This window comes from Cyphomyrmex costatus, unplaced genomic scaffold (genome assembly GCF_001594065.2).
Source record: "Cyphomyrmex costatus isolate MS0001 unplaced genomic scaffold, Ccosl1.0 scaffold135, whole genome shotgun sequence".
NCBI classification, from domain to species: domain Eukaryota; kingdom Metazoa; phylum Arthropoda; class Insecta; order Hymenoptera; family Formicidae; genus Cyphomyrmex; species Cyphomyrmex costatus.
The window spans coordinates 1,115,428-1,138,149 of NW_017275337.1; the positions used below are offsets into that span (position 1 = coordinate 1,115,428).

The window sequence follows — 22,722 nt, forward strand, 5'->3', positions numbered from 1 at the left end:
AAAGATCGACAAAAATAGGAGACAATGAGCAAGATTGAAAGAAAATTTGGACGAGAAATAATGTTGAAATCTCCTTTAAATTCGATTTGAATTAAGAGAGAATGTGACAGATATCTGCCTCATGTCTTGCAAAACGTATAACAATTATTACATCCTCCATAAGTTCTTGAAATCAAATAAAAAGTTCATTATAAAATACAAATTGTTATTAACCACCGGTCTGCCAAAGAAAATGGGGCTCTTCCAAAAAAATACTTGTTCATAAAAATTATATATATATATGTATATCGTAAAATATTTTTGATTAGCATTATAATTTTTTCTTTTTTAATATACACATTCTTACAAGTCGTTAATCTTTTCATCAAATCACTATTAAAATTTATTAATACTTAGAAAACGAGTAATAACAATCTTGATAGACCGGCTGTTTCATCTCAACGAGTTCGGATGTTCAACAAAAACAGTAACGCAACCGAACATGACCACTGCGAAGCCGATTAGTATATACAGCGTAAGGAAACATCAGTGAAAGAACCTAATCGAACGCTTATCATCCCACCACCGTTTTGCATTTGTACTTTTACGATTCCACGCAGATTGCGGCAATCAATATCGCGGTGAAATGACGCAGAAAACTAACAATGATTGATGAGACAATCTGCCGTCATTGTCATCGTCATGTTCACGAAAAATTGCGCATAAACATCTAAAGAATTAAGCTAAATCGCATTAAGGTTACGAAGAAGTTTGAGCTGCCAACATTTCCTCCTGCTGTATCTTTCTCCGGTAGTTATCCAGTGTAACTTGTATAGTCTTCTCAGAGTAACGGCAGTTTTCGGCACCGCAGGTACATGTGAAGGACTTGCATTTTATTATCCAGAATTTCTCGCCGTAATCGAAGCTAAGGGCAAACAGATCCATATTGGTCTATTGTGCGAGGTTAGCAAAAGAGCGTGACGTAAAAAACGAGATGAGATTGTGAGAGATATGTGAATATTCTTAAAAATACCATCACCTTAATCCGTCGTGCGTCAGTATCAGAAACGCGTACGATAAATTGTATGTATTCGTCAGAAACGCATTAAATAAAGAGAAAAATCTCGAACTTTTAAAAAAAAAACATAATAAAGAGAAAAATCTCGAACTTTTAAAATAAAAACATAATTTCTTATAATTGTTTTAGCTTTTTAAAAAAATAAATAATACAAAAAATGAAAGAGCAAATGACATACAGAGTACAATCTATTGAAAGATTACAAGGATTATTTAAACACTATTATACTAAACATCTTTATTGGATAAAAGTAACATTTGGTCATTCTACATTAAACAAAAGGTAAATAGAAGTGGATCATTTTAGTATCAAAGTATATATTTGGATCACGACACAGAATTAAGAGACGAAAAAATATGAAGTAACAAAGGTAAAAAAAAATTACGGCTATGTGCCATGTTGTTGATTAAACAAAAACCAATGTTAAGCAATTTATTAACAGAAAATGCTGTGCAACCATGTATTCTTGTTAGTTTAAAGGCTCAATGAGAGTGTCTCAGTGATTTTCGACGTTTCATTGACTTCAACCGCTCTTTTTAACATACCCGAGCTCTTCATCTGCCTCGATGTCGCGATTAGCGAAGAATGCTATCCTTGGAAAATGGAGATCCTGATGTTCGACGAATACTCGTACCGGCAACAGATTCGGCGCGCACGAATGATTAATGAACCGAGCAATATTCCCATAACGTCTTGCGTCTATACAATATGTTTCTCCGTCCTGTGCACAAATAATTCTTTTATCCACAATCTAGAATAAAATAGCTTATATAGCTTATATATGTAATAAGCTGTACAACACAAATGAGAAACAATTATAACGATTTTCCAAAAAGGTATGTCCAAAATCTTCTTATAGAATAATAAACAATTTTTACATCTTAAATTATATATGTATTTAAATTTAAAGGATTACAAAAAATGATCGGATAGTTTGACAGAGTAGCTGCCTTATCAAACAAAAGATTCAATTTTGTGAAATTCCTTGCTACAGAGAATTTTAAGTAAAATATTCATTTTATGACAAAGAAACAGAAACATAGAATTGAAGAATAAAGGTAATCAAATAATAAATCATGATATTGCATGTTTTGGACGAGAAAATTCAAATATTGCGGTGAATAAACAACGTGAGTTAACGCAATATTTTAGTTCTAAACTATTGTAATTGTCCAAATATTAAAAATAGTCCAAAATAGTAAAAATAGTATTTGTCCAAAATAGTAAAAATAGTAAAAAAAATTACGAAAATATGCAGAAAGCAGTAAATGCAAAACTATTTTGCTTCTATAAACCAAAGTAAAAACTATAAGTATGTAACTTACTCTGTTGTCCAAATCAAACAAGTAAGAATCATCTTCACGATGGTCAGCTTCGGAATCTGAGATTATCTCTCCAACATATTCGCAAACATAGGTGCCTTTAGGAATATGTCGGAGAGTTCGAAGACCCCAACCCTTGCCCCTCGTGCGGAATAATTGAAATCGTTGCGTCAGTCCATGTTGAATAACTCGATTGTTACATGTAATGCGGTTGCAGTCGCAAGCAGGATTACATTCAAACAGCATTGGTGGATCTATAATAAATATTATTTGTTAAGATGTTAATATCTTATTAAAATTATTTTCATATAATGAATTTCTCTGTTACTAATTTAGTGTATTTATTAATGTATTTATAATTATTATAAAACTTCCTTGTTTTTACAAATCAAAATTTTTTTACTGTTGACATTTAAATAGATACCTGCATAATTAAATTCTGGTATGAGTTTTCCCTCTTCATCATACCAACATCGCAGACTTATATTTCCGCACAAGCACTTTTCAGAACTGCAGTTATCCTCACATCGACATGATTGCAATGACGTAATTGTACGATCCACATTGATATTGCTCGTGAAACAATTCTCCGTTATATACAGAAAATCTGTTGGCTTGTCCTCGGAATCATATCCATTGACACATTGTATAGGATTTGTTTCCTTTCCGCGTGAAATGTCACTGTAAAAAAACAAATAAAAGAAAATTATTGTAAAAGAGAGGATCAAACTATTTTTTTACTTATCATACCTACATACAATTTTTAGTGTTATAACAATATTTCTCAAAAAATTGCATAATAAAGATCTTAATATATATAACTCGATAATCGTTAAGACAATTCAATTTTTATAAAATTACAGCAATTATTATTCATATATTTAATTAATAATTCATATATTTATTTATCATGATTGATAATTACGTTCAATAAAATTCTATACTTACTTTGTCAATATCTTAACCGTTCTTTCCCACATATGCTCGGCAAGTTCGTTGACTTTCGCATTTAATCTTAAAGCGGCCATAGTATCACCATCCGAAGAGCAACAATTTACAGCGGTTTCACCGACAGCGTTTACTTCTCCTATTTTAGCACCACGCGCTAGCAACAGAACACTGACCGCGTATTGATCTTGTCTAGCTGCTATATGTCTAAAAAATATATATATTGTTTTATAAATAGAAAAAATTATATTAAAAATTTAATTTGTTCAAAATGGCTATTATCGTAATAAATGTTTCTGCCGTGTTCGCACGTAATATGATAATTAAAAGTAATTGATGCGAAACATACAAAGGGGTATCACCGTGAACGTTAACAGCGTTCACATCGCAACCCTCGTTAAGAAGCATCTCCGTAATCTCGGAACTGCCACTGAAGGCACTCCAATGCAACGCTATATTCTGCTCAGCATCTCGGATAAGCGGATCGCACTTTTTGTCCAACAAATATCGTGCGACATCTGCGTGGCAAAACTCGCACGCCCAGATTAAACTTGTCCAACCTCCATCATCAACAGAATCTGCAAATAAAAATGTCAGAGAACGTAAAAAATTAAATCTAACAAACAAAGAACAAATTATTCATAATTAATGATGAACACAATACACATTACCTACTAATGTTCTCGGTACTTTACACTCAGTTAGAATGATTTGGCAGACTTCTAAGTGACCGGATTTGGCAGCCATGTGCAAAGCGGTCATACCGTCCTCACCCTTTAATGTCACATCGGCACCTATCCTGACTAGGTATTTCACCACAGCGGCATTACCCTTACTCGCGGCTAGCATTAGTGGTGTCAATTGGTTCCTATCCATTACATCTACTTGAGCACCAGCTTGAACCAGAACGTGTACACATGACAAATGGCCTTTATCTGCCGCTATGTGTAGACCGGTTCGGTGAGCATAATCCCGGAATGTGTGATTTGCATTATAACCACATGCTGGAAAAATAAATTGTATATATAATGGATAATTAAGCTATTGAAGTAAATAACACGTTCATCATTCGCTAAAAATATTGCTCATTTTAACATAATTAATATAGTACTATTAATATATTATATAATAATATATTAATAAATTACATAATCTGAATCAGAGAACTTCAAATAATAAATGTAAACTTAGCTTATTTCTGATCACAAAACAATTATTTAACAGGAGATTTAAGATGAAAAGATATAAAACAGAAAAAAATGTAAAAAATATATTTATGATTTAGAAATTTTCAACTTCATAAAGTTAATTATTGACAGATTTAAATTCTTACATTTCTCACCAAGTTTTCACTTACCTAATACATTCACCAATTTTTCAAGATCCCCATTCTTCACACATGTGTAGAGACTCATAATGGTGTAACGTTCTGGTCTCTCAGAATTAATCGACGGTTCGGGTATCTTGATAACATCGGGTTTGATCAACGGACTGGGCGGACGCTCAGCTAACTTCGTGTTGTCACCTTTCCCAGGTAAGCTCATCTTTGCAGATGGCAACTTTGAAAATTTTTTACGCGTAGGAATAAAAACCGGTCGCCTCATGCCATTCATTGTCACCATCACATCATAAGCTGCTGTCTCACTGCCACAGTGTGGACAGACACCTTTCTTATTCGGATATATCTCACATTCGCGATGGTACTGGTGACCATTGGTACACTGTACAAATCTGCCTTGTGAACAGAACATGCCGCAAGAAGGACAACAATTGTGACGAAGCAGTCGTTCCTTGTGCATACGGCAGAGAATAATGAAAGGCACGCGTGTGCTCGGCCGCCGCATCGCCACATCGTTGGTGTCCACCTCATTGCAACAGCCTACTACCCGGTTGTCAATCGAATCGATAGCAGTACAGTAAAGTGGTCCTCCGGAACCAGTTATCGTCACGTATAACTGAGATCGTATTTGACATAGACACAGCATGGATTGCACATATGTCTAAAATGGATAAAAACAAGAAACTAACATTATTATTCCTATTCAAATATTTATGTTATAAACATTATCTTCCTATTAAATAGAAAAACAATTTACAGGCATAGAGGTTAATAGTATTTATTAAGATATACCGATCAAATGAGGGTTGATTTATAGCTAATATTCACAGCTAGTTTTTATTTTAAGCCTATCTTATGCAAGATGTTAATAAACTCCGCGATTCGGTTCATGCTATCTTAAGACTGTACTTAAAGCGGTTAAACATGAGGACTGACTATAAATATCAGCCTAAAACAATTATTTAAATAAATATATTAATAAACCTTTTCACACATATATATATATATATATATACATGTACAAAAGTTAAATTTTATAATCCTGAATTGGTGCAACATCAAAGTGAATGTTACAGATGATGATACTCACTTCACTCATAATCGCTGTCGATTCTGGCTTTGATGCTTGTCCTTCGGCGGGACTCGGGCTTGGCACCATACTTCGACGAGTTCGTTTGACCGGTATTTCTATAATAAAGTTGACATAAAACATTAATAAAGTATTACTTTATATTTATAACAAAACAGATTAGAAAAATATGTAAAATAATATACCTCCATGGCAAACTTTCCATTCAAATTTATTTTCATTCGCCCTCTTATATCCATTAAGTTTCGTGTTAAAAACTAAAGCTTTACCTTCAGGATAATCGTTATTTTTTCCTGCTTCTGCAACGGATGGAGAACCATCTGCAAGATAATTTATTAATTTTTATTACAATTGCTGTTCATTAGAAAATAACTATTTATGCCGATATTACATCACCTTCGTACAGATCTGCCTTAGCTATCTTTCGCGCTGCTTGAGTGCTTCCACGAGGACGTCCTCTATCTCTCTTGGGTCGAACGGTAGATTGAGTGGCAGGCTTTAAGAAAGGTTTCTGAATATCTGCCAAAGGTATGTCGTCGCTGCTAGGACTATTGATGGAATTGCTCAACTTGGTATGTGATTCTGAACTCTTTGTCATCGGTGATAGCTTCGGCATTTCTTCAAAGTCAGACGAGAACTTCTGCGAGTCTTCCAAGACACTGTCGTTCACACTATTTTCCGATAATGTGGTACTGTGTGAGAATTCTAACATCGTATTCTCAGTGGTGCTAATGCCGTCAGATGTTAGTGACGTTTCCACATCCTGACGAACATCTGAGAGCTTCGTATGTGCCTGCTTTACCTGTTCTTTACCCGGAATAATTTTCTTAGGTCGACCTGGTCTATTATACCTTTTTTTCTTGAACTCCTCTGTATAATTGGATTTTTCCTTACGTGCCATGGCACTTTCAAGTACAGTGCTCTTTACCGACTCTTTACATAACCTTCTAGCAGAACGCTTAGGACCAGGGGGTTCCTCATCCTGAGGGACTGACTCACTGAAAATGAAGGAAACAAGTTTACAAATTGCACACATCTAAATATTCAACAAAAAAAGAAAGAAAAAACAAAAAACCTAAGTGCTCGTAATCTTGGTCGTCCAATTCTTCTCTTTCTGGTAACTAGTATGGTTTCTTGTTGCACAGTCTCTTCTGTGAATGCCTTATTGCTGCTGTTTTCAGCATCATTCTCTATGGTTTTAGGTTTATTCAGGATAGGAATTTGTGTATCGCTATTTTGTTTCTCTTGTATACTTTTTTCCACTTTATCCTCATTCATAGTTTTTGATTCTATTGCCTTTGTAGATTCCTTCTTTGCTTCCTCTGCTTGTAACTTCTCTGATTGGGATTCCTCCAATTGAGACTCTTCGGCTTGGGATTCTTCGGCTTGGGATTCTTCTGCCTGAGACTCCTCAGCTTGGGGCCCTTCTACTTCATCAGAATTCTCTATCTTTACTAAAACATCAATGTCATTGCAAGCTAACTCATTAGGAACTAAAGCGAGATTAGAGGAACAACTAGATATCTTAGTCTTTCTGCCATAATCTGTTTTCAAATCAAATGTCCTGAATGTTAAAACGATCCTGGCCTTGTCCTTCTTGACGTCCTGCTTGTTCGTCAAACTCTCCTCCTCACCATTATGATTCTCCTCTGGAGTCTGAGAAGTGACTATGTTCTCTAAATTTTTAGCAGCTTCCTCACTGTCCTCACCATCAAGTTCTCTTTCCCCCTTGGACGTTTCATCAATGACCTTCGACAGCAACGGCGTCACAGTCTGCTCCGTTTCCAGTTTACCACTGTCATTATTTTTCGTCGGACTTACACCCTTATTAAACTCGTTTGTCATCCCCTCGAGGATCTCGTTAATGTGGTCATCGTCGTCGACAACTTTGTCGTCGGAGGCGGCCATGTCCCCCTCCTTTCCGTTGGTACCGCCAGTCTCCGTCAACGGTGGCGTCTGACACCCTTCGGGCGTCGCGGCGACGAGCTCGTTGTCGCCCTCCGCTACGGCGGCCATGCCTGGTGCGTGCGGTTAGCTATTTACTATTGCTACGAGCTCGAGCAGCAGATCTGCTGCAAGGAGCGACGGCGCGCATCTCCGTAGATGTACCTCATCTTACCATCTATATGCTGCTATGCTCTCCGATTACCAGCACATACTCTTTCGAATTATCCCTTTCTTCCTTTCACTTCCTCTCTTCTTTCGCGAAGATCCACTCCTTTTTTTTTTTTGCCCAACTCCCTTTTTCAACCTATTTCCTTCCGCCCTTCATTCTATCTACCTGCCCGACACCAACGCACCGCTTTCCGGCGCGGCAATCAATCTCACCCCGATGCGCTTATCGACGACGCTTATCGACGACGCGGATCCATCGATCTCTCTCCGATGGCGGGACGCCGCACTTCCCCCTTCCCTGCCCTCTCGTTCTCTCTTTTTCTCTCTCACACTTTCACTCACTGTGCCCTGCAGAATGAAACTAATGAAAGACGTTCTTACTATACGCGTGTCTCGTTGCTTCCATCGACTAAGCTCTCGCTGTGTTTCGAGCTGTTCTGAATTGTTCTCAGCTCAGTGATGCGATGAGCGGCAAGTCGAGAATTCCCGAGCCGAGGCCGCTCGACTAATCGGATCGACGACGATCCCGAAGCCGCGCGAAGTGGCCGGAGTGGCCCGAGCCAACCGCGCTGAAGTTATCCGCATAAGAACGCGGTAAGAGGGAAAGAAAGAGAAAGATGGCCGCACTGGCTGCTCCGAGAGTGAGCAACGGCTAGAAGCCATATTGATTGTTCAGGGACGACGCGGCGACGGAATTGTCTTCTTTCCTCGATCTTACGCTGCACACTATCGTGCCGCGCGGCGTCAGGTTAAATTAACCTTCAACGATGTTTCATTCAATCTTAATTCATATGGTTTCTCGAGAGGAACGATCTTCGAGAACAATATGAGGAAAGAGGGAAGAGACAGCATGGCCATTATTATTATAGCGATGCCCGTGTATAGATCACTTCGTTTAGCTACTACTGTACATACACGTGAGATCGTTATAATGCCTTAATGCGTATACGAGAAACACGCAGGAAACACAGTTGCGCGTCCACGATGCTACAAGTTCTTACTCCGAGATCGGAGAAAGATAATGAATAAATCACGTTTCAACTATTCCACCAATTGGTTAATATGTTTTGCCTCTATTTCTCCATTCGAGATCTAGGGTTGATTTCTATAGAGGTTATTCAATATATACAAGATATATATTCTTTTTAGCTAAACTGGTACGATTTCATCTCTTTTCTCTTTTTCTCTTCAAAGTGAAAAGAAAAAGAGGAAGGATGAAAACTGTGGAAGAAGTTCAACTACATAAAAAGAACAGGCTGGAACAGGCCTGAGATTTATACACATATTTATATACACGTGTTCTGGAAAATTTCTAAATTCACGTGGCAAGGTATTATAATCCTATACTTATACGAAGTAGGTAAAAATTCAGCAAACACCAAGTTACATAGCGCCACTAAGTACATGTTTAGTTGTAATTTCCCACTCAACAATAAGAATATTTAACTTATGTGTTTATATATATATATATATATTATAGTTATATATGTTGAGTAAAAACAGTACATAAAACTGTATATTATAGATAGTTTCTATAAACAGATAATAGTTACATATGTAACTATAACAGTTACATATGTAACATTGGTGTTTGCTGGGAAGTAAATGTGCGTTCATAATTAACTCCGGCGGAATAAATCTTTTTCCTCTTTCTCTTTCTCTCTCTATCTTCGTGTCATAAGTCAATACGATCCAGACAAAAATGGATGCGACGAGTTATTGAATAACGGGAGTCCTATATTGTGAACCAACCGATTTCGCTCGTAAATAAAATCATTACTCATCATATCTGAGCGATTGAATTAATTAACCGTCCTACAATATTATTCTTTATTCCACGAAAGATGAATAGATTACGAAAATGTGTATTTTCAAAAAATTCAAGTTCCTAGCTTCAAGAGATCATCCGAGATCAAAAAAATTTATTTGTACTGTCCGTGATCACTATTCACTGCGTGTAAATAGAGATATTTTTTACATATCAATAGCCCTGTCCTTTTCATAACTAAACTTAAGTGAATCGCGAGAGAAAATGCGCAAAGTTCAGTTAAAAAGATAAGAGGCTTATAATGTTTTCAACTCGAAGACATATTTCGCTCATTGTTGTCTTCTCAACGTTTAGTCGAGCGATGACTTTTTTACTGTATATCTAGGGGGATATATCCGCATTATCGATAATAATAAGTCGCGCACATAATTAAGTCCACATAATGTGATGACGTTATAAAGTTCGACCATGGAATGGCTGACACGAAGTTCGATCGGTTCTCTTGCGGGAGAATAAAAATTAACATGCAAATCTTAACATGGCGGAGCATAAAGCTGGAAAATTCATCGGCGCCTCAATGCGCATGAGCCGTCAGCAAAAAAAGACCTGCTTAGAGATTACGTGGCATGATACGATAAAAATATATACGCTCCGAACTGAATACCCGGCGCTGTCGCATAGGAATGCTCTTCATATATTGTATATATATTGAAGGACGAAGAAAAGAATATCATTCGAGCGATCAGAGTTAATCTACTACGCTTTCCTCGAAAGGAATTGTATCGATAAAATGAAGGGAATGACTTGGCAAAGATTGATACACTGTTACATATGTTGAACGTAAAATAATATTAAATGAGACAAAAGATTTAATTTAAAAGTTATTTCATATATATGTGTGTATCGTAGCGTTATTATAAAAAATGCTTTAAAATTATAATTATATTGTAGTGTTGTATAATATATAATACATATATTAAATCTATGATATATTATTATATAATAGATTACATAATGTATGACAAAAATAGAACCAACGGATTTATTCCATGAATTAAGTTATAATAGGAATTATATCAGCTATAATTTTATAATAATTTTTTAAATAGAACCATATGATATAATATTTCTGAATCTCTTTCTCTGTATTCTCTTCTATATATTATATATTTTTATTACTCTAATTTCTTTTTAAAAGAAAGGAATTTAATTTTGTTGATAAGAATTAAAGTAGGTCATGGTAAATTCTTACCTGTGCCAGTGATAATTTATAGAGCGTAGCACACAATAATAATTGTTTTGCAATCGTTAAAAATTTAATTTAAAAAAAATTTATTTTTTCACATCTCACGAAAAGACTTAATATTTTTCAAGATATTAATAAAAGGATACAAACGTACACGATGGTAATTATATACTCGCAAAAAGAAAATTAATCTAAAAAATACGTACGTTCCTTATATTTTAAGATTTAAACTGAACGTTTTGACACAAAAATTAAACTAAGTCATAATTATTTGCACAGTAACAATTACAAGTATACATAATGATATATATGATTGATTAATAAATTAAATTGAGAAAAATTTCTATTTTTTTTCAATATTATTCGCTGTATCTTCTAATTGATATATAAATGAAAATGCCGAAGTCAAAGATTCCATATATATTCATCGCAATCGGTAAAGACGCCTGCTTGAGTGACTTGCATAAAATTATTTTTATTATTCTAAACAACGAATAGAATTTTGATTCAATTGAAAATGAAACAGCATAACCTAAATACTATATTGATGTACTCTCAATGCGTTTGGAGAACGGGACCTAAAGTGGAGAAATGAGGAGAGACACAATAACTCGTATAAATATAAGTTTATTTACATTGCAACAGATCCTTTTGTCAAATAAATGACAAAGGGTGATTACGAGTGTAGACTTGAACGTAGTTAGAGATTAAATGTTAATTAAAAATAATAATTACAACATTCTAAAACCATGTATATGTGTAGTGTATATGTGGTATGTGTGGGTATGTGTATATATATATATAATATATATGTGTATGGAGATGACGCCTTGCACGCTCTCTGCTGATTGAGTAATATAATTCATCCTCCGTGGACTCTACGAGACGTGCTACTGCGACATTATTGTGCTTTATTTTTTATTATTTTTCCGCCTTTTCCGTTATGCAAAGAAAAATCAAGTGTGGCCGATAATATCCCTCCCGGTTGGACTATCGGTACTGGGCACACTCGACGTGAACTTACGACTTGGTCTCGTATTTAACGTTGCTTTAATAACAGTCATTAATATTAATAGTAAAACGTGGAAAAGAAGTCACCGTGAGACTGCAATTCGAGTCGCAGAGGTACCGCAAGGCCATCCCAAAGAAGAGAGCGAATTTCGTTGCGTTTATGTTCTGTTTCTCCTCCCCTTGACAAAATTCTCAAAGACTGATAGAATGAAGCGTAAACGAAAAGCGATAGGAACGGTTTACGCATTTTTCACGTGCGGCATAATGCCATATATATACCACATACTTTTCTTGTATATATTTATATTATAAATATTTACACACGTGTGCGCGTATATATATTTATATATACACATGTACATAAATACGTATGTATGTTTGTGTGTGTGTGTGTGTGTCGAGGCTGATGTAGAAAAAACATCGCAGTACATCGCGATTAATGCCGCACTTTTCCGTCGCTGTACTTTCTTTTTAAATACGCAAACGATATAAAAAGTTGAGCATCATATTTCTCATTGCGTATTATCTACAAATACACATCGAGAAAAGGATTATTGAAGGTAGATCGATTCGCATCTCGCGGCGGCGAAGAAAAGTCGTGCAAACGATCCCCTCACATACGTGTAAAACGTGTGTACACACGGGCTTCGGAGCGCCGATTACGCTCTCTCGGTTATAATATTAATCCTAATAATCCCTCTTAATTGAATGCTTCCTCTATTTAGAAGAACAGTCGAGGCAAAAGAATTCGGCGAGAACTTGTAGTGAATATTTAATGTTTTTTTTTTTAAGTATTAATCCGTGCATTTTTTATTTTTTTTTCCATCTTGTAAAAAAAATTCATTCCAATTATTCGCACGTCAGGATCAATCAAACCAAGACGGTCGACGTGATTTAGCTAAAGGCTACTCGACCGTGCAGAAGTTTACGTTTACGACTTTAGCGTGTGAAGCGTTCTAAACTCGAAAAAGACGTTTCACTCTTCCCTAAGTCCTAACATCAATAAGAAATTCAGAAAATATTCTTCGATCAGAAATCTGAAATACTCGAAAATCTTTCAGAGATCTGAAATATTTATACTAACTAGTATAAGTTCTCGTATATCTTAAGGCAAGGCAATTCTCACGTTCGAAGCGTCCGCGAATCCAAATGCGTAAGAATATCAAATCAAGATGAAATACATATTTTCCAGCGTTTTCAGCCGTTTCGCACGCTAAATCGACGTTCCCGTACAAGTCTTCGACTCGTGCACAACTCCGAGTTCGCGGCGGCTCGAATATTAAGGACACGCTTCTCTGTTTTCTCTGTATGTTTTTCTTTTAGTTTACAATGTCCGGAACGTATACGTCTACGTCTACACGTTCTGTGACTCGCTCTGTGCGTGCAACCATTGTCGGATAACGATGCACTTCGCTGCTACGTGGTGCACGTGATCGTCGTCCGAGTATCCGTAGTCACATATGGCACCAACAAGGAATAATAAGGCTTAATGATTGTAGCGGTGGGTTATGGTGGCGGAGGTCTCCTCTGAGGTTCAGGTGTGTAACGCAGACGAGCTCGCACGTGTTGCGGGCTACCAGGCACGGAATTGCTTTCCGACAGTCTCCTAGGCGGCGGCTGAGGCGGAGAAGGCGAGACATACCTTAAAAAAACCCCAAATTATCATGTACATTATATTCTCTTTTGGTTTTACTAAAAAATAATCAATAATTATTACAATTCATAATTATATAAGAAGTTATCTCCTAAGCAAACAAAAAACAAACGAAAAGTGGAGATGCATACCTTCGTGGAAAGGAAGGAGACGCCTGTTCAATTAAATTCCTCCTAACAGCAAGCGGGGACTCGCCACGACTTAATCTTGGCGGTGGTTCCGGCGAAGGAGCGCGATCGCTGCCGAGCCTAAGACGTACATAAGACGCGAAGCGCTTCTTCGCAGATTCCTTTGAGCCAACATTCTGCTGCGATGGCATTGCCAATGACGATGGCGGTGACTCCTGTTTTAACTGATGCGCAAAACGGGAGATTAACAACTGTGGACTAGTGGAACCATGAGATCCCTGTGGCGGTGGCTCTGAAGGAAATCTATAAAAAATAACCTGGTGTAAAAAGAGTAACAATATTTACTACACTAAATAAAGTTGACTTTAGTGTAGTAAAATGAACTTTTGCATTAAAAATACAATAAAGAATAGAAATAATTAGATTAAAATTAAATAGTACATATAATAGACATATAAAAGAATATAACAAAGATATAAAAATAAATATAGAGCACTCAATATGTATATGGTCAATCAACAAATATCATTGCAAGTGAAAGAAATAAAAAATATAAAGTAGCTTATACTCGTCTTACATCGGTAAATGTTAAGTTCTAAATAACAATGTCTTAAAAAATAATTCTGATAATCGTGTGTGTACATTTTGATATAAGTAAATCACAAAAAATCACAAGTCTTCCAATAAATATTCAAATTACCTCTTGCGGCTGATCATCGGACTACCGTAAATATTCTGTGTCTGCGGATAAGTTTGAAGTGCCGCAGATTGCTGTGACGGTGGATGCCCGAGTCGCTGTAGAAATGGTGAGTAACGGCCACTATTGTCATACAGAGCAGGTGGTGGCTGAATGACACCAGGCGGATCAACGTTCTCCCGTCGCCAAGGCGAATAGTCTCTGGTGAAAGGACTCAACGATCTCGAAACGCCTCCTTGCCATCGATCCGCCTTGTTGCCACCGTCCCGCTCCTCGTAACGGCTACTGCGATATGGGGAATATGGTCGACCATTGCTGTCCAAACTGGAGTCCTGAGTCCTGTAAGGAGAGAACGGTCTCGCCGTCGTCGTCGTCGTCGTTGTCATCGTCTCCTGTCTACCTTGACCGTTCGTTGTCGAACAGCGATTCGAAGAGTTGTATTCGTGCCTGGTAATACTTTGCTCGTGCTGTCTATAGGGCGAAAAAGGTCGTGGCGGCAGATTTGGCTCCGGCTGATCCGTTGCGTCCGTAGATATCGGTGGTGAAAACGGTCGAACCATCTCCTTCCGACGAAGAGCGTACGGACTGTAAGGCATGTAGTTCGCGCCATTTTCGCTGTTGGAACGCTGATGGAATGGCAAAAAGCCACAATTCGTCGGTTCTCTGAAGCTGCTATTGATATTGCTCCTTAAGAAGGCTGGCACTTCAGACTGTGCTCGAAGTTGAGCTGTCTGCTTCAGGGACACATGACCCGAAATTCGCTGCTGCTGACATCCTGGCAATCTGGAACTGAATCGTCATTCAAATAAAATTTCCTGAAGGATAGATTTATGAATATGATTGATTTCCCTTCAATACAAAAGTGCGACTTGATTCTTTCGGTATTTTTTGCGTATGTATCACCATCATCCCATAATCGTACCGTGATGGCTCTGCAAAAAACCTCAGAAGTCTAGAAGAGTTAATGAAAGTTAGAGCAAAGCGTTAATCGTTAATTGTTAGCAGGCAAAACGCAGATGATGGCAGAAGTTTTTTATTATAAGAGATATTATTAAGTCATCTTTAAATCGTGCCAAAAACTTCCTAAAGGAAATTTCGTCTTCATGCGAGATCAGAATTTTTCACATCATGTCCATCATGGAAAGAGCTGCTCACAGAGAAAACTTTATATCAAAATCATGAGAAATCTTAAGATCTATGAAAATATGACTGACAAAATTAAGAAAAGAAGTAAATGATACGATAGAAATTTCTATAATTACGATATCTTCTATACGATCCATAATTCTCTTTATCACGGTTACATTAATTTTGCTGCAACAATTTCGTTCCCGATCTGCAATAATCAAGAATTTATTTTACGAAATCAATTTGCAACAAAAGAAAAGAAAAATGGCATGTGCACAGGGAAAAGTTATGCGTGCATCGCGACGGAGTTGCGAGTCGCTACGCTAAACGCAACAAAAATAGGCGAAAAGAAAGAAACGAAAATATATTAAAATAAATAAAAAATGCTTACCGTGAGTAGGGGTTGAAAGGTGGGGTGTGTAACAGGCGCGTGCACAAACCAAACAACTCGAAATGAAAATTGGGCAGATTTTTGGATACCCTGAGTAGCAGGATAGTTTATCTTTTTTTTCTTTTTTTAAATCTCTTTCGGGAATTTTCAGGTAATTTGTCCGGGAAGGAGCGGAAGTAGGAAAGGAGAAAGGATTGAGGGAGAAAGAGGATGCTACGCCGCGCTGCCTCCCTCAAGCTCAAGGCTGCAACACAATTCAACACGCACGCAAACTTTTAATTCGAAAGAAAGAACTGTAAAAGTCAATTTTTTTGCAAAGTTGTATCAGAAATAAATATATACCGGATGTTCCGGGAGTATATCGCATCTGTTTTTGACAAATTCTTCTACAAATTCACAAATTGATCATTCTTCAGTTGCAAGAGTCGACACGCGCAATCAACAACAAGAGAGAATCCGCTGGCTAAAAGCCAAAGACGCCATAATTCCGGGACATCTTATACAATCGTTAACATCCAACGACAGGCCAATTCACAAAACGCTTCGGTCCAAAACTCACTGACTGTGAATATGTTAAGTGCATAAAGTTAAAAAAAAATCGCTCATAAAACGCGATTAAACCTGGTTACCAAGACGACAAACTAGATAACCAAACCAGAGATCAGTATCTTTATTAGTCAGGAATCTCATGCCATGTTTAAAAAGTACGCGATTTCGCTGTTACGCTAGCATTCTTAATGATTATGTCATCCTATCATTCCTATCACAATATTAAACATCTTAACTATTATGTCTAATCTAGGAAAAGCATACAGCGAATAGCAATTAGCAAATCTTGATTCTCACCTGGGTTCTAACTGCCGCATGACTTTGCCGAACCATTGACAGCCTGAGTTTGTTAGGGTGGAATTTGTCTCGTTATTCTGTAGAACGTCGTATTTACGAATAAAGGCATGTTCCATGAGCTTGTGATACTTTGGCCGGTGCTTATAGTTCTTTGTGAGGCAGCAACTGACGAAACTCCTGAACTCCTTAGAAAAAAGTGTATCCGCCGGAAGAGACGGAGGATCGTCTTGTACTACTCTGCTCAGTACCTACAATGAGTAGAATAATAAAATAATAAGTATGAGACAACGCGTATCTGAATAGATCATATTGGAAGAAATCATTCAAGTTTTTTTTTTTCAAGAAATACAAAGAAAGTTAAAAAGAGATGGGAAGCTGGAGATGAAGAGAGAGAGAGACTGAAAACTATTAAAAATAAAATTTTGTACTAAATTAAAAACAAAAAAGTTGATTTCTAATATACAAAATAGTTTGTTTCATTACATAATACATTATGCATGTTTAGTACTGCTCATAATAGAAATAAAAAATCTAATTTTCAACGGAAATTTTACCTCAAAATCAGTCTTGCAGTCTCGATAAGGAAACACTCCTGTAGCTAATTCCACTAGAGTAATGCCCAAACTCCATACATCTGCCCTTATGTCATAATCTGGTTTAGTAGGATCTGGTGGATCTATCCTTTCAGGCTGTATAAAGAACGATAAAAAATGTATAATTATTCTATTATTTAGAAAAGTCGAACATCCTCCTATATATTGCAATATACATTTACTTACAGCCATATATGCCGCACATCCCGCACTTCTCGTTTTCGCTTTGCTATCGACCAGTCTGCCAGAGATCCCGAAATCGCAAAGTTTCACTCCTCCCGCATCATCAAGTAATATATTACTAGGTTTCACATCTCTATGTATTACGCCATGCTTCTCTTTCAGGTACGACAACGCTTTTACTGTCTACAGAGAAAAAAAAATGTAAAATTGTCTTTTCAACAATCTCGAAATTATAAAAATAATTTAAGATAATACATTTCAAATTTTAAAGAAAAAAATCGATGCAATGTATTTTAACTTAAAAAATATGATAAAATTATCTTTTTTCGGGATATGTATCTTTTTCTTCTCTATAATTTTTCTAAGATTTTTGAAGATAGCAATTATGGAACCCAGGGTACAAAATATCTTATAGATAAAAGGGTAAAGAAACTTACTGCTACTGTAACTTTTCCTAAAAAATTTTCTGGTATTGCCTGCCTGCTACGCTTCAACAATTTGTCTAAGCATGTTGCCATCAGTTCCATGCAAATCCAAACGTCAGATTCGGTGATGAAACAACCCAAGCACTGCACAATGTAAGGACAGTCATGCGACTTGAGCACAACGTCGAGATCCATGATTATTCTCTTGTTCTCTTCCGCATTCCCAGAGCGTCGCATCTGCTTCACAGCGATTATCACGCCGCTCGGCTTATGCCTCATCTTAACAACGTGTCCACAGGTGCCATTACCCAGTTCACCCAAATGCTCCAAATCTTTCATATCGGTTTGATACCTTTGGCCATTGATATTCAGGATGCCATTCATCTTCATTATTTCTTGCAGTTTTAACTCGACTTCACTATCATGCATCTTTGGCGGTGTTATCTGCGATACAGGCAAATCTAGCTGTCTTCTGAGTCGTGTCGGAGTACCCATATCTCCAACAACTAAGAAATACATAATATTTTAATATATTGTTAATTATTCTTTTCATTCCTTATGCTATTTTCTCATAATTAAATATAACTTTTTTTTATATAAAGAGATTATCTCTTTCCTTTGTTTTCAATATAACTTCCTTATAATTCAGAATATATGTATAAATAAATCTACATTTGTTTTAATAATCAGAAATAATCTTAAAATATCAATATTGAAAAATATTTCTGTTATTTCTCTAAAAAATTTAACATCAAATTCTTACAGATTTAGTTAATAAATTCATATAATATTGAATAGCTTTTTTGAGATACATTTTTATATAACATTGAGTTTATTAATCTTATATTTTTAATTATGTTAACATGTTCTATATTTAATTATATATGGTACTGATCTATATTGTAACACTATATATTATATATTTAACACTGAGCACTATAAACATTATATCTTTTCCTAGAAGTTATCATAATATTTATTGCACACTGTGCAACTTTCAGCATTGTTTTAATTTTTGATTCAGGATGAGAATTTAATTACAATAATAAATGATTTACAATCTAAATATGATTTAGCAAAAATATCCATTTCTACTAATACAGATTAAATCAATTGGTTAAATATAGTATATATTAAAATCATTATATACTGATGTAATCTCAGTTTAATTTATGATAAATCCAGAAACTTATACTACACTGGATTAGTACATACTATTAAAATCTGCTTTATATCAAATATCTAAATGCAGTGGTATAGTACTTATGTACAATCAAATTTGACATTGAAATAATACATTTATATTTTACTAGATAACGCAACAATGTTATTATTGGATTATGTAATCATTAAAAATATTTATATGCTTTTATATTTAACTTTGTTAATCTCATGTATATAGATAACTTTTATTATGCATTAATCTAGTGCAAGCAATCGAATTCGTTATTGCTTTGTAGCTTTGTACTGAAAAAGGATAAAGTCTAAATTAAACCAAAATATATTACAGTTAATCTACATTGGTAAATATAAATATAAATTAAACAGCAAGCGAGTCACACTCGCAGAATCAACAGCAAAGTTCAATCAACAGCCCGACGGTCAACATAACCTGTACACGCGCGCGAAATCATGGTAAACGCATTATAAAGAAGATAGATCGTATCGATCCAGGAAGCGGAGGATCCAGAATGGATTCTCGAAGAGGTTTGCGCGTATTTAGAGCAAATTGCTTACGTTGCCGTGGTCTGCGGGGCGCGGGGCTGGATACGGATCCTGCCGCCGCTGACGACGACGACGACGACGACGAAGAGTGCAAACCGATGCCCGGGCCGCCAACGTCGCCACTAACTTGTCTGTCCCGGTCCCGTGACTCGTTCTCCGCCCGCAACCGCTCCTCCAGGTTCATGATCTTCTTCTCCAGGGTGCTCGACATCGCGCTCGCACGCTGTGACTTCTCGGCGCTGCCTAACGCGGCTACGTGTTTGTTTTGGTTTCTTTTTCTTTTTATTTATTTATTTTTTTTTTACGTACACCGAACTCCAGGCACTCCACCACCAACGTCAGGCCAGGCTCACCGGGTTCGCCACATCGCCGTCATGCGCCTGATATTTATCAATTTTCGCATCACTCTTTTACTACTCTCTTTTACGCGCTGCCCCTTTTTGGCAGCAGAGGGTACAAACTCCCCTCCTGAGAAAAGGGGGGACGATTCTCAGCGCCGCCTGGACTTTCCGGAAGTAGCGAACTAAATCAACTAAAATGCCGCCGGTGCCGATCACATCTGTGCATGACAAGCAATGGCGAGCATCTCTATATCGATTTGTGTACAACGGTCTTAAAATTGATGCACTAGGTGTTCGTGGATGTTCGTTGGAGTTCGTTTAAAATAGTTTAAAAGTTATCAAAAATTATTCCGTCATATATCGTACGTAAGTAAATACGACGTAAATATAACGAGAAATGATTCTTTGCTATAACAAATTACCCGATAGATGATGACTACGGTTAATGTATCTGAAAGTACCATCCATAAACGCAGATCGTCAATTTTCCACTCGCGGATTTCGATAGCCCGCGATCATCAACAAGGTTAGGTTCACGAAGTAACGAGTGCGGTCTACTTGGCGCTACAAATGCTTCGAAGCTTTTGACTGACCAATCAGAAGAAAGAATTATATTAATTATCCAATCAAAAAATGCTTCGAAGCATTCGTAGCATCAAATGGACCGCAGCCGTAATAGTAAATAAAGTTTTCGTGTTAAAATATTTAATTTAAAAATATAATAATTGAAGATCAGAATAGGCCTATTCATTAACGATATTATTTTCATAAATATAATTATTTCTTATAAAAATAATTTTATTTTAATGTTAATCTCTATATTAAAAATTCTATTAAGAGAAAAAGACTCTAATAACTATAGTTATGTCTTCTAGATAAATATATTTTATATTTATTAATTCCATATAAAATATGAAATTATATATATCATAATGGCAAACAAAATGTATCTTCTAGATGACAATGAAGTTACAATTAATGGAAACAGACCAGACCAAAAGGAAGAAGAATGCAATGTAAAGAACGTTAAAGCTTTTAATCTAAAAGAATATACAGACAAACTCAAACAGGAACGAAAGGACTGGCAACAGGAGTATAGAAATCGTAAGGTTCAACGAAGAAACTTGACGAAGCAAAAACTACGCACAGAGGGACAGGGACAGATTCTCGATATAAATGTACTGACAGAGGCCGAGAGAGCTTTTGTCTTGACACGTCCCAATTATGAACACATCTGCAAAAATAGCCAGAAATTATTGAACATGGCGTTAAAAATATCTATGCTTAGTCAACATGTACATAAACTGAATCAGAGATTCATGGAAAGAATGGAAGGCAACATATCAAAGGCCACTGTAAATATTATTAAGATCTCAGAACAATAAAGCAGATGAGTAGTTTTAGGAATAATTTATTCTTTTAATTCTACAAATTTACAAGCAATAGGAGTATCACAATAAAAATATAAATAACACTTAAATTAATTAATATAAAAAATAATAAGGCTCAATATGTATAAAACAATATAAAAATATAAATAGGCCGTAGAGCCAAATTAATTTAATGAATTATTTTAATTCATATATTAATACAAATTTAGACGTTTCGACTCCGATCAGGTCATTTTCAATGATAGAATTATTTTCCTTAAAATTAAATTAACATTATTTTTATACAATTTTCATATTGTTGAAAATCACGGATTCAGTGCATTAAATTTGAACATTTATATTTGTATGTGTTTTATCTTTGATCCTGATAAAAAGTATAAAAATTAACATTGTTCAAAAATTCAAATATTAAATGTCTTATTAACCCTGTCAAAAATATTAAAATCTAATACAAATATAAAAGTCATATATACCTTGTCAAAAATAAAATAAAAATTTGTTATTTGTCCATGTGTAAATATCCTCTGCGTCAATTTATTATAAAATATATTTGGAGTAATAAAATAAGATAATTTGCATCTGTCAAAATTGAACATGTATCATTGCAAAAGTAAATAGGATAATGTCGTTGGAATAGAAAATCAAAGGATAAGGGTCTGCGCACAATAGGAGAAATATTAGAAACAGATATTAAATATAAGAATTTTAACCTATCAGAACTGTGTACTGTGGAATGTGCGCTTTCTGACAGGTTAAAATTCTTATATTTAATATCTGTTCCTAATATTTCTCCTGTTGTGCGTAGACCCTAAACCTAATAAAAATAACAAGGAAAGACACACAAGATTATGTCATCCAGCGTTCCAGCAGAACAATTTAATAGAAGCTATATTAATATATTTTTACAAAACGGATATCTTCTATACTTCATTTTTTCTACGATTCACAATAGAATTAAATTCCATATTAATAATATTTCTAATAAGAACAATACTTCAAAAAAATTTTTTACAGTTCCTTATATTAACACTGTGTCTGAAAAATTCAAACCTATCGCCAATATGTTCCAGTGTAAGTTAGCATATACTATTCCGAACACACTAAATAGCTACATTAAAAGAGGAAAAGATAATTTAGAATATAAACACAATCAAAATGTAGTATATAAGATATCCTGTGACAATTGTGATGCTAGTTATGTTGGACAAACTAAGAGACAATTAAAAACTAGATTAAAAGAACATGTTTCAGATATTAATAAAGCATCAAAATCCCCTTCTGTAATAACCGAACATAGATTAAAATTAAATCATAATTTTAAATG

General features: G+C 35.6%; 3 protein-coding genes across 6 annotated transcripts; 1 reads left to right on the forward strand and 2 right to left on the reverse strand.

Annotated features, from left to right (window-relative positions):
* Window positions 1-345: 345 nt before the first annotated feature.
* Window positions 346-8,404, reverse strand: G9a (histone-lysine N-methyltransferase G9a). 2 transcript variants are annotated; one of them, XM_018551260.1, is made up of 12 exons: window positions 6,832-8,404; window positions 6,153-6,754; window positions 6,026-6,076; window positions 5,757-5,854; window positions 4,685-5,327; window positions 3,999-4,331; window positions 3,677-3,905; window positions 3,328-3,534; window positions 2,804-3,060; window positions 2,383-2,633; window positions 1,603-1,778; window positions 346-904 (listed from the first exon to the last, which is right to left on the reverse strand). In XM_018551260.1, the coding sequence occupies exons 1-12, from the start codon at window positions 7,770-7,772 to the stop codon at window positions 739-741; spliced, it is 3,954 nt and encodes a 1,317-aa protein (XP_018406762.1). In that variant the 5' UTR covers window positions 7,773-8,404; the 3' UTR covers window positions 346-738. The 2 variants fall into 2 exon arrangements, with proteins under 2 accessions (XP_018406762.1, XP_018406761.1); XM_018551259.1 differs by having other exon boundaries at window positions 5,942-6,076.
* Window positions 8,405-12,994: 4,590 nt separating this feature from the next.
* LOC108782872 (dual specificity mitogen-activated protein kinase kinase 7) lies at window positions 12,995-20,121 on the reverse strand. The gene is made up of 8 exons (XM_018551261.1): window positions 19,679-20,121; window positions 17,954-18,447; window positions 17,520-17,699; window positions 17,295-17,429; window positions 16,741-16,988; window positions 14,379-15,164; window positions 13,682-13,981; window positions 12,995-13,538 (listed from the first exon to the last, which is right to left on the reverse strand). The coding sequence occupies exons 1-8, from the start codon at window positions 19,875-19,877 to the stop codon at window positions 13,403-13,405; spliced, it is 2,478 nt and encodes an 825-aa protein (XP_018406763.1). The 5' UTR covers window positions 19,878-20,121; the 3' UTR covers window positions 12,995-13,402.
* A 138-nt stretch (window positions 20,122-20,259) lies between these two features.
* On the forward strand, window positions 20,260-21,502 carry LOC108782834 (uncharacterized). 3 transcript variants are annotated; one of them, XM_018551213.1, is made up of 3 exons: window positions 20,260-20,373; window positions 20,437-20,533; window positions 20,965-21,502. In XM_018551213.1, exons 2-3 carry the CDS (start codon window positions 20,437-20,439, stop codon window positions 21,390-21,392), a joined length of 525 nt encoding a protein of 174 aa, XP_018406715.1. In that variant the 5' UTR covers window positions 20,260-20,373; the 3' UTR covers window positions 21,393-21,502. The 3 variants fall into 3 exon arrangements, with proteins under 3 accessions (XP_018406715.1, XP_018406716.1, XP_018406714.1); XM_018551214.1 differs by having other exon boundaries at window positions 20,260-20,369; XM_018551212.1 differs by having other exon boundaries at window positions 20,260-20,533.
* Window positions 21,503-22,722: the final 1,220 nt, after the last annotated feature.

Excerpts from the sequence above, each read along its gene's own strand:
- LOC108782872 (XM_018551261.1), bottom strand. The coding sequence starts at position 19,877 with ATGTCGAGCACCCTGGAGAAGAAGATCATGAACCTGGAGGAGCGGTTG. Across the intron at positions 17,430-17,519 it reads GATGTGCGGCATATATGGCT|CCTGAAAGGATAGATCCACC; the intron begins GTAAGTAAATGT and ends TTCTTTATACAG. Across the intron at positions 16,989-17,294 it reads ACTGCAAGACTGATTTTGAG|GTACTGAGCAGAGTAGTACA; the intron begins GTAAAATTTCCG and ends TACTCATTGTAG.
- G9a (XM_018551259.1), bottom strand. The coding sequence starts at position 7,772 with ATGGCCGCCGTAGCGGAGGGCGACAACGAGCTCGTCGCCGCGACGCCC. Across the intron at positions 5,328-5,756 it reads CGACAGCGATTATGAGTGAA|ACATATGTGCAATCCATGCT; the intron begins GTGAGTATCATC and ends TATCCATTTTAG. Across the intron at positions 3,535-3,676 it reads GTTCACGGTGATACCCCTTT|ACATATAGCAGCTAGACAAG; the intron begins GTATGTTTCGCA and ends TATATTTTTTAG.
- LOC108782834 (XM_018551212.1), top strand. The coding sequence starts at position 20,437 with ATGATGACTACGGTTAATGTATCTGAAAGTACCATCCATAAACGCAGA. Across the intron at positions 20,534-20,964 it reads AGCCCGCGATCATCAACAAG|ATGACAATGAAGTTACAATT; the intron begins GTTAGGTTCACG and ends TGTATCTTCTAG.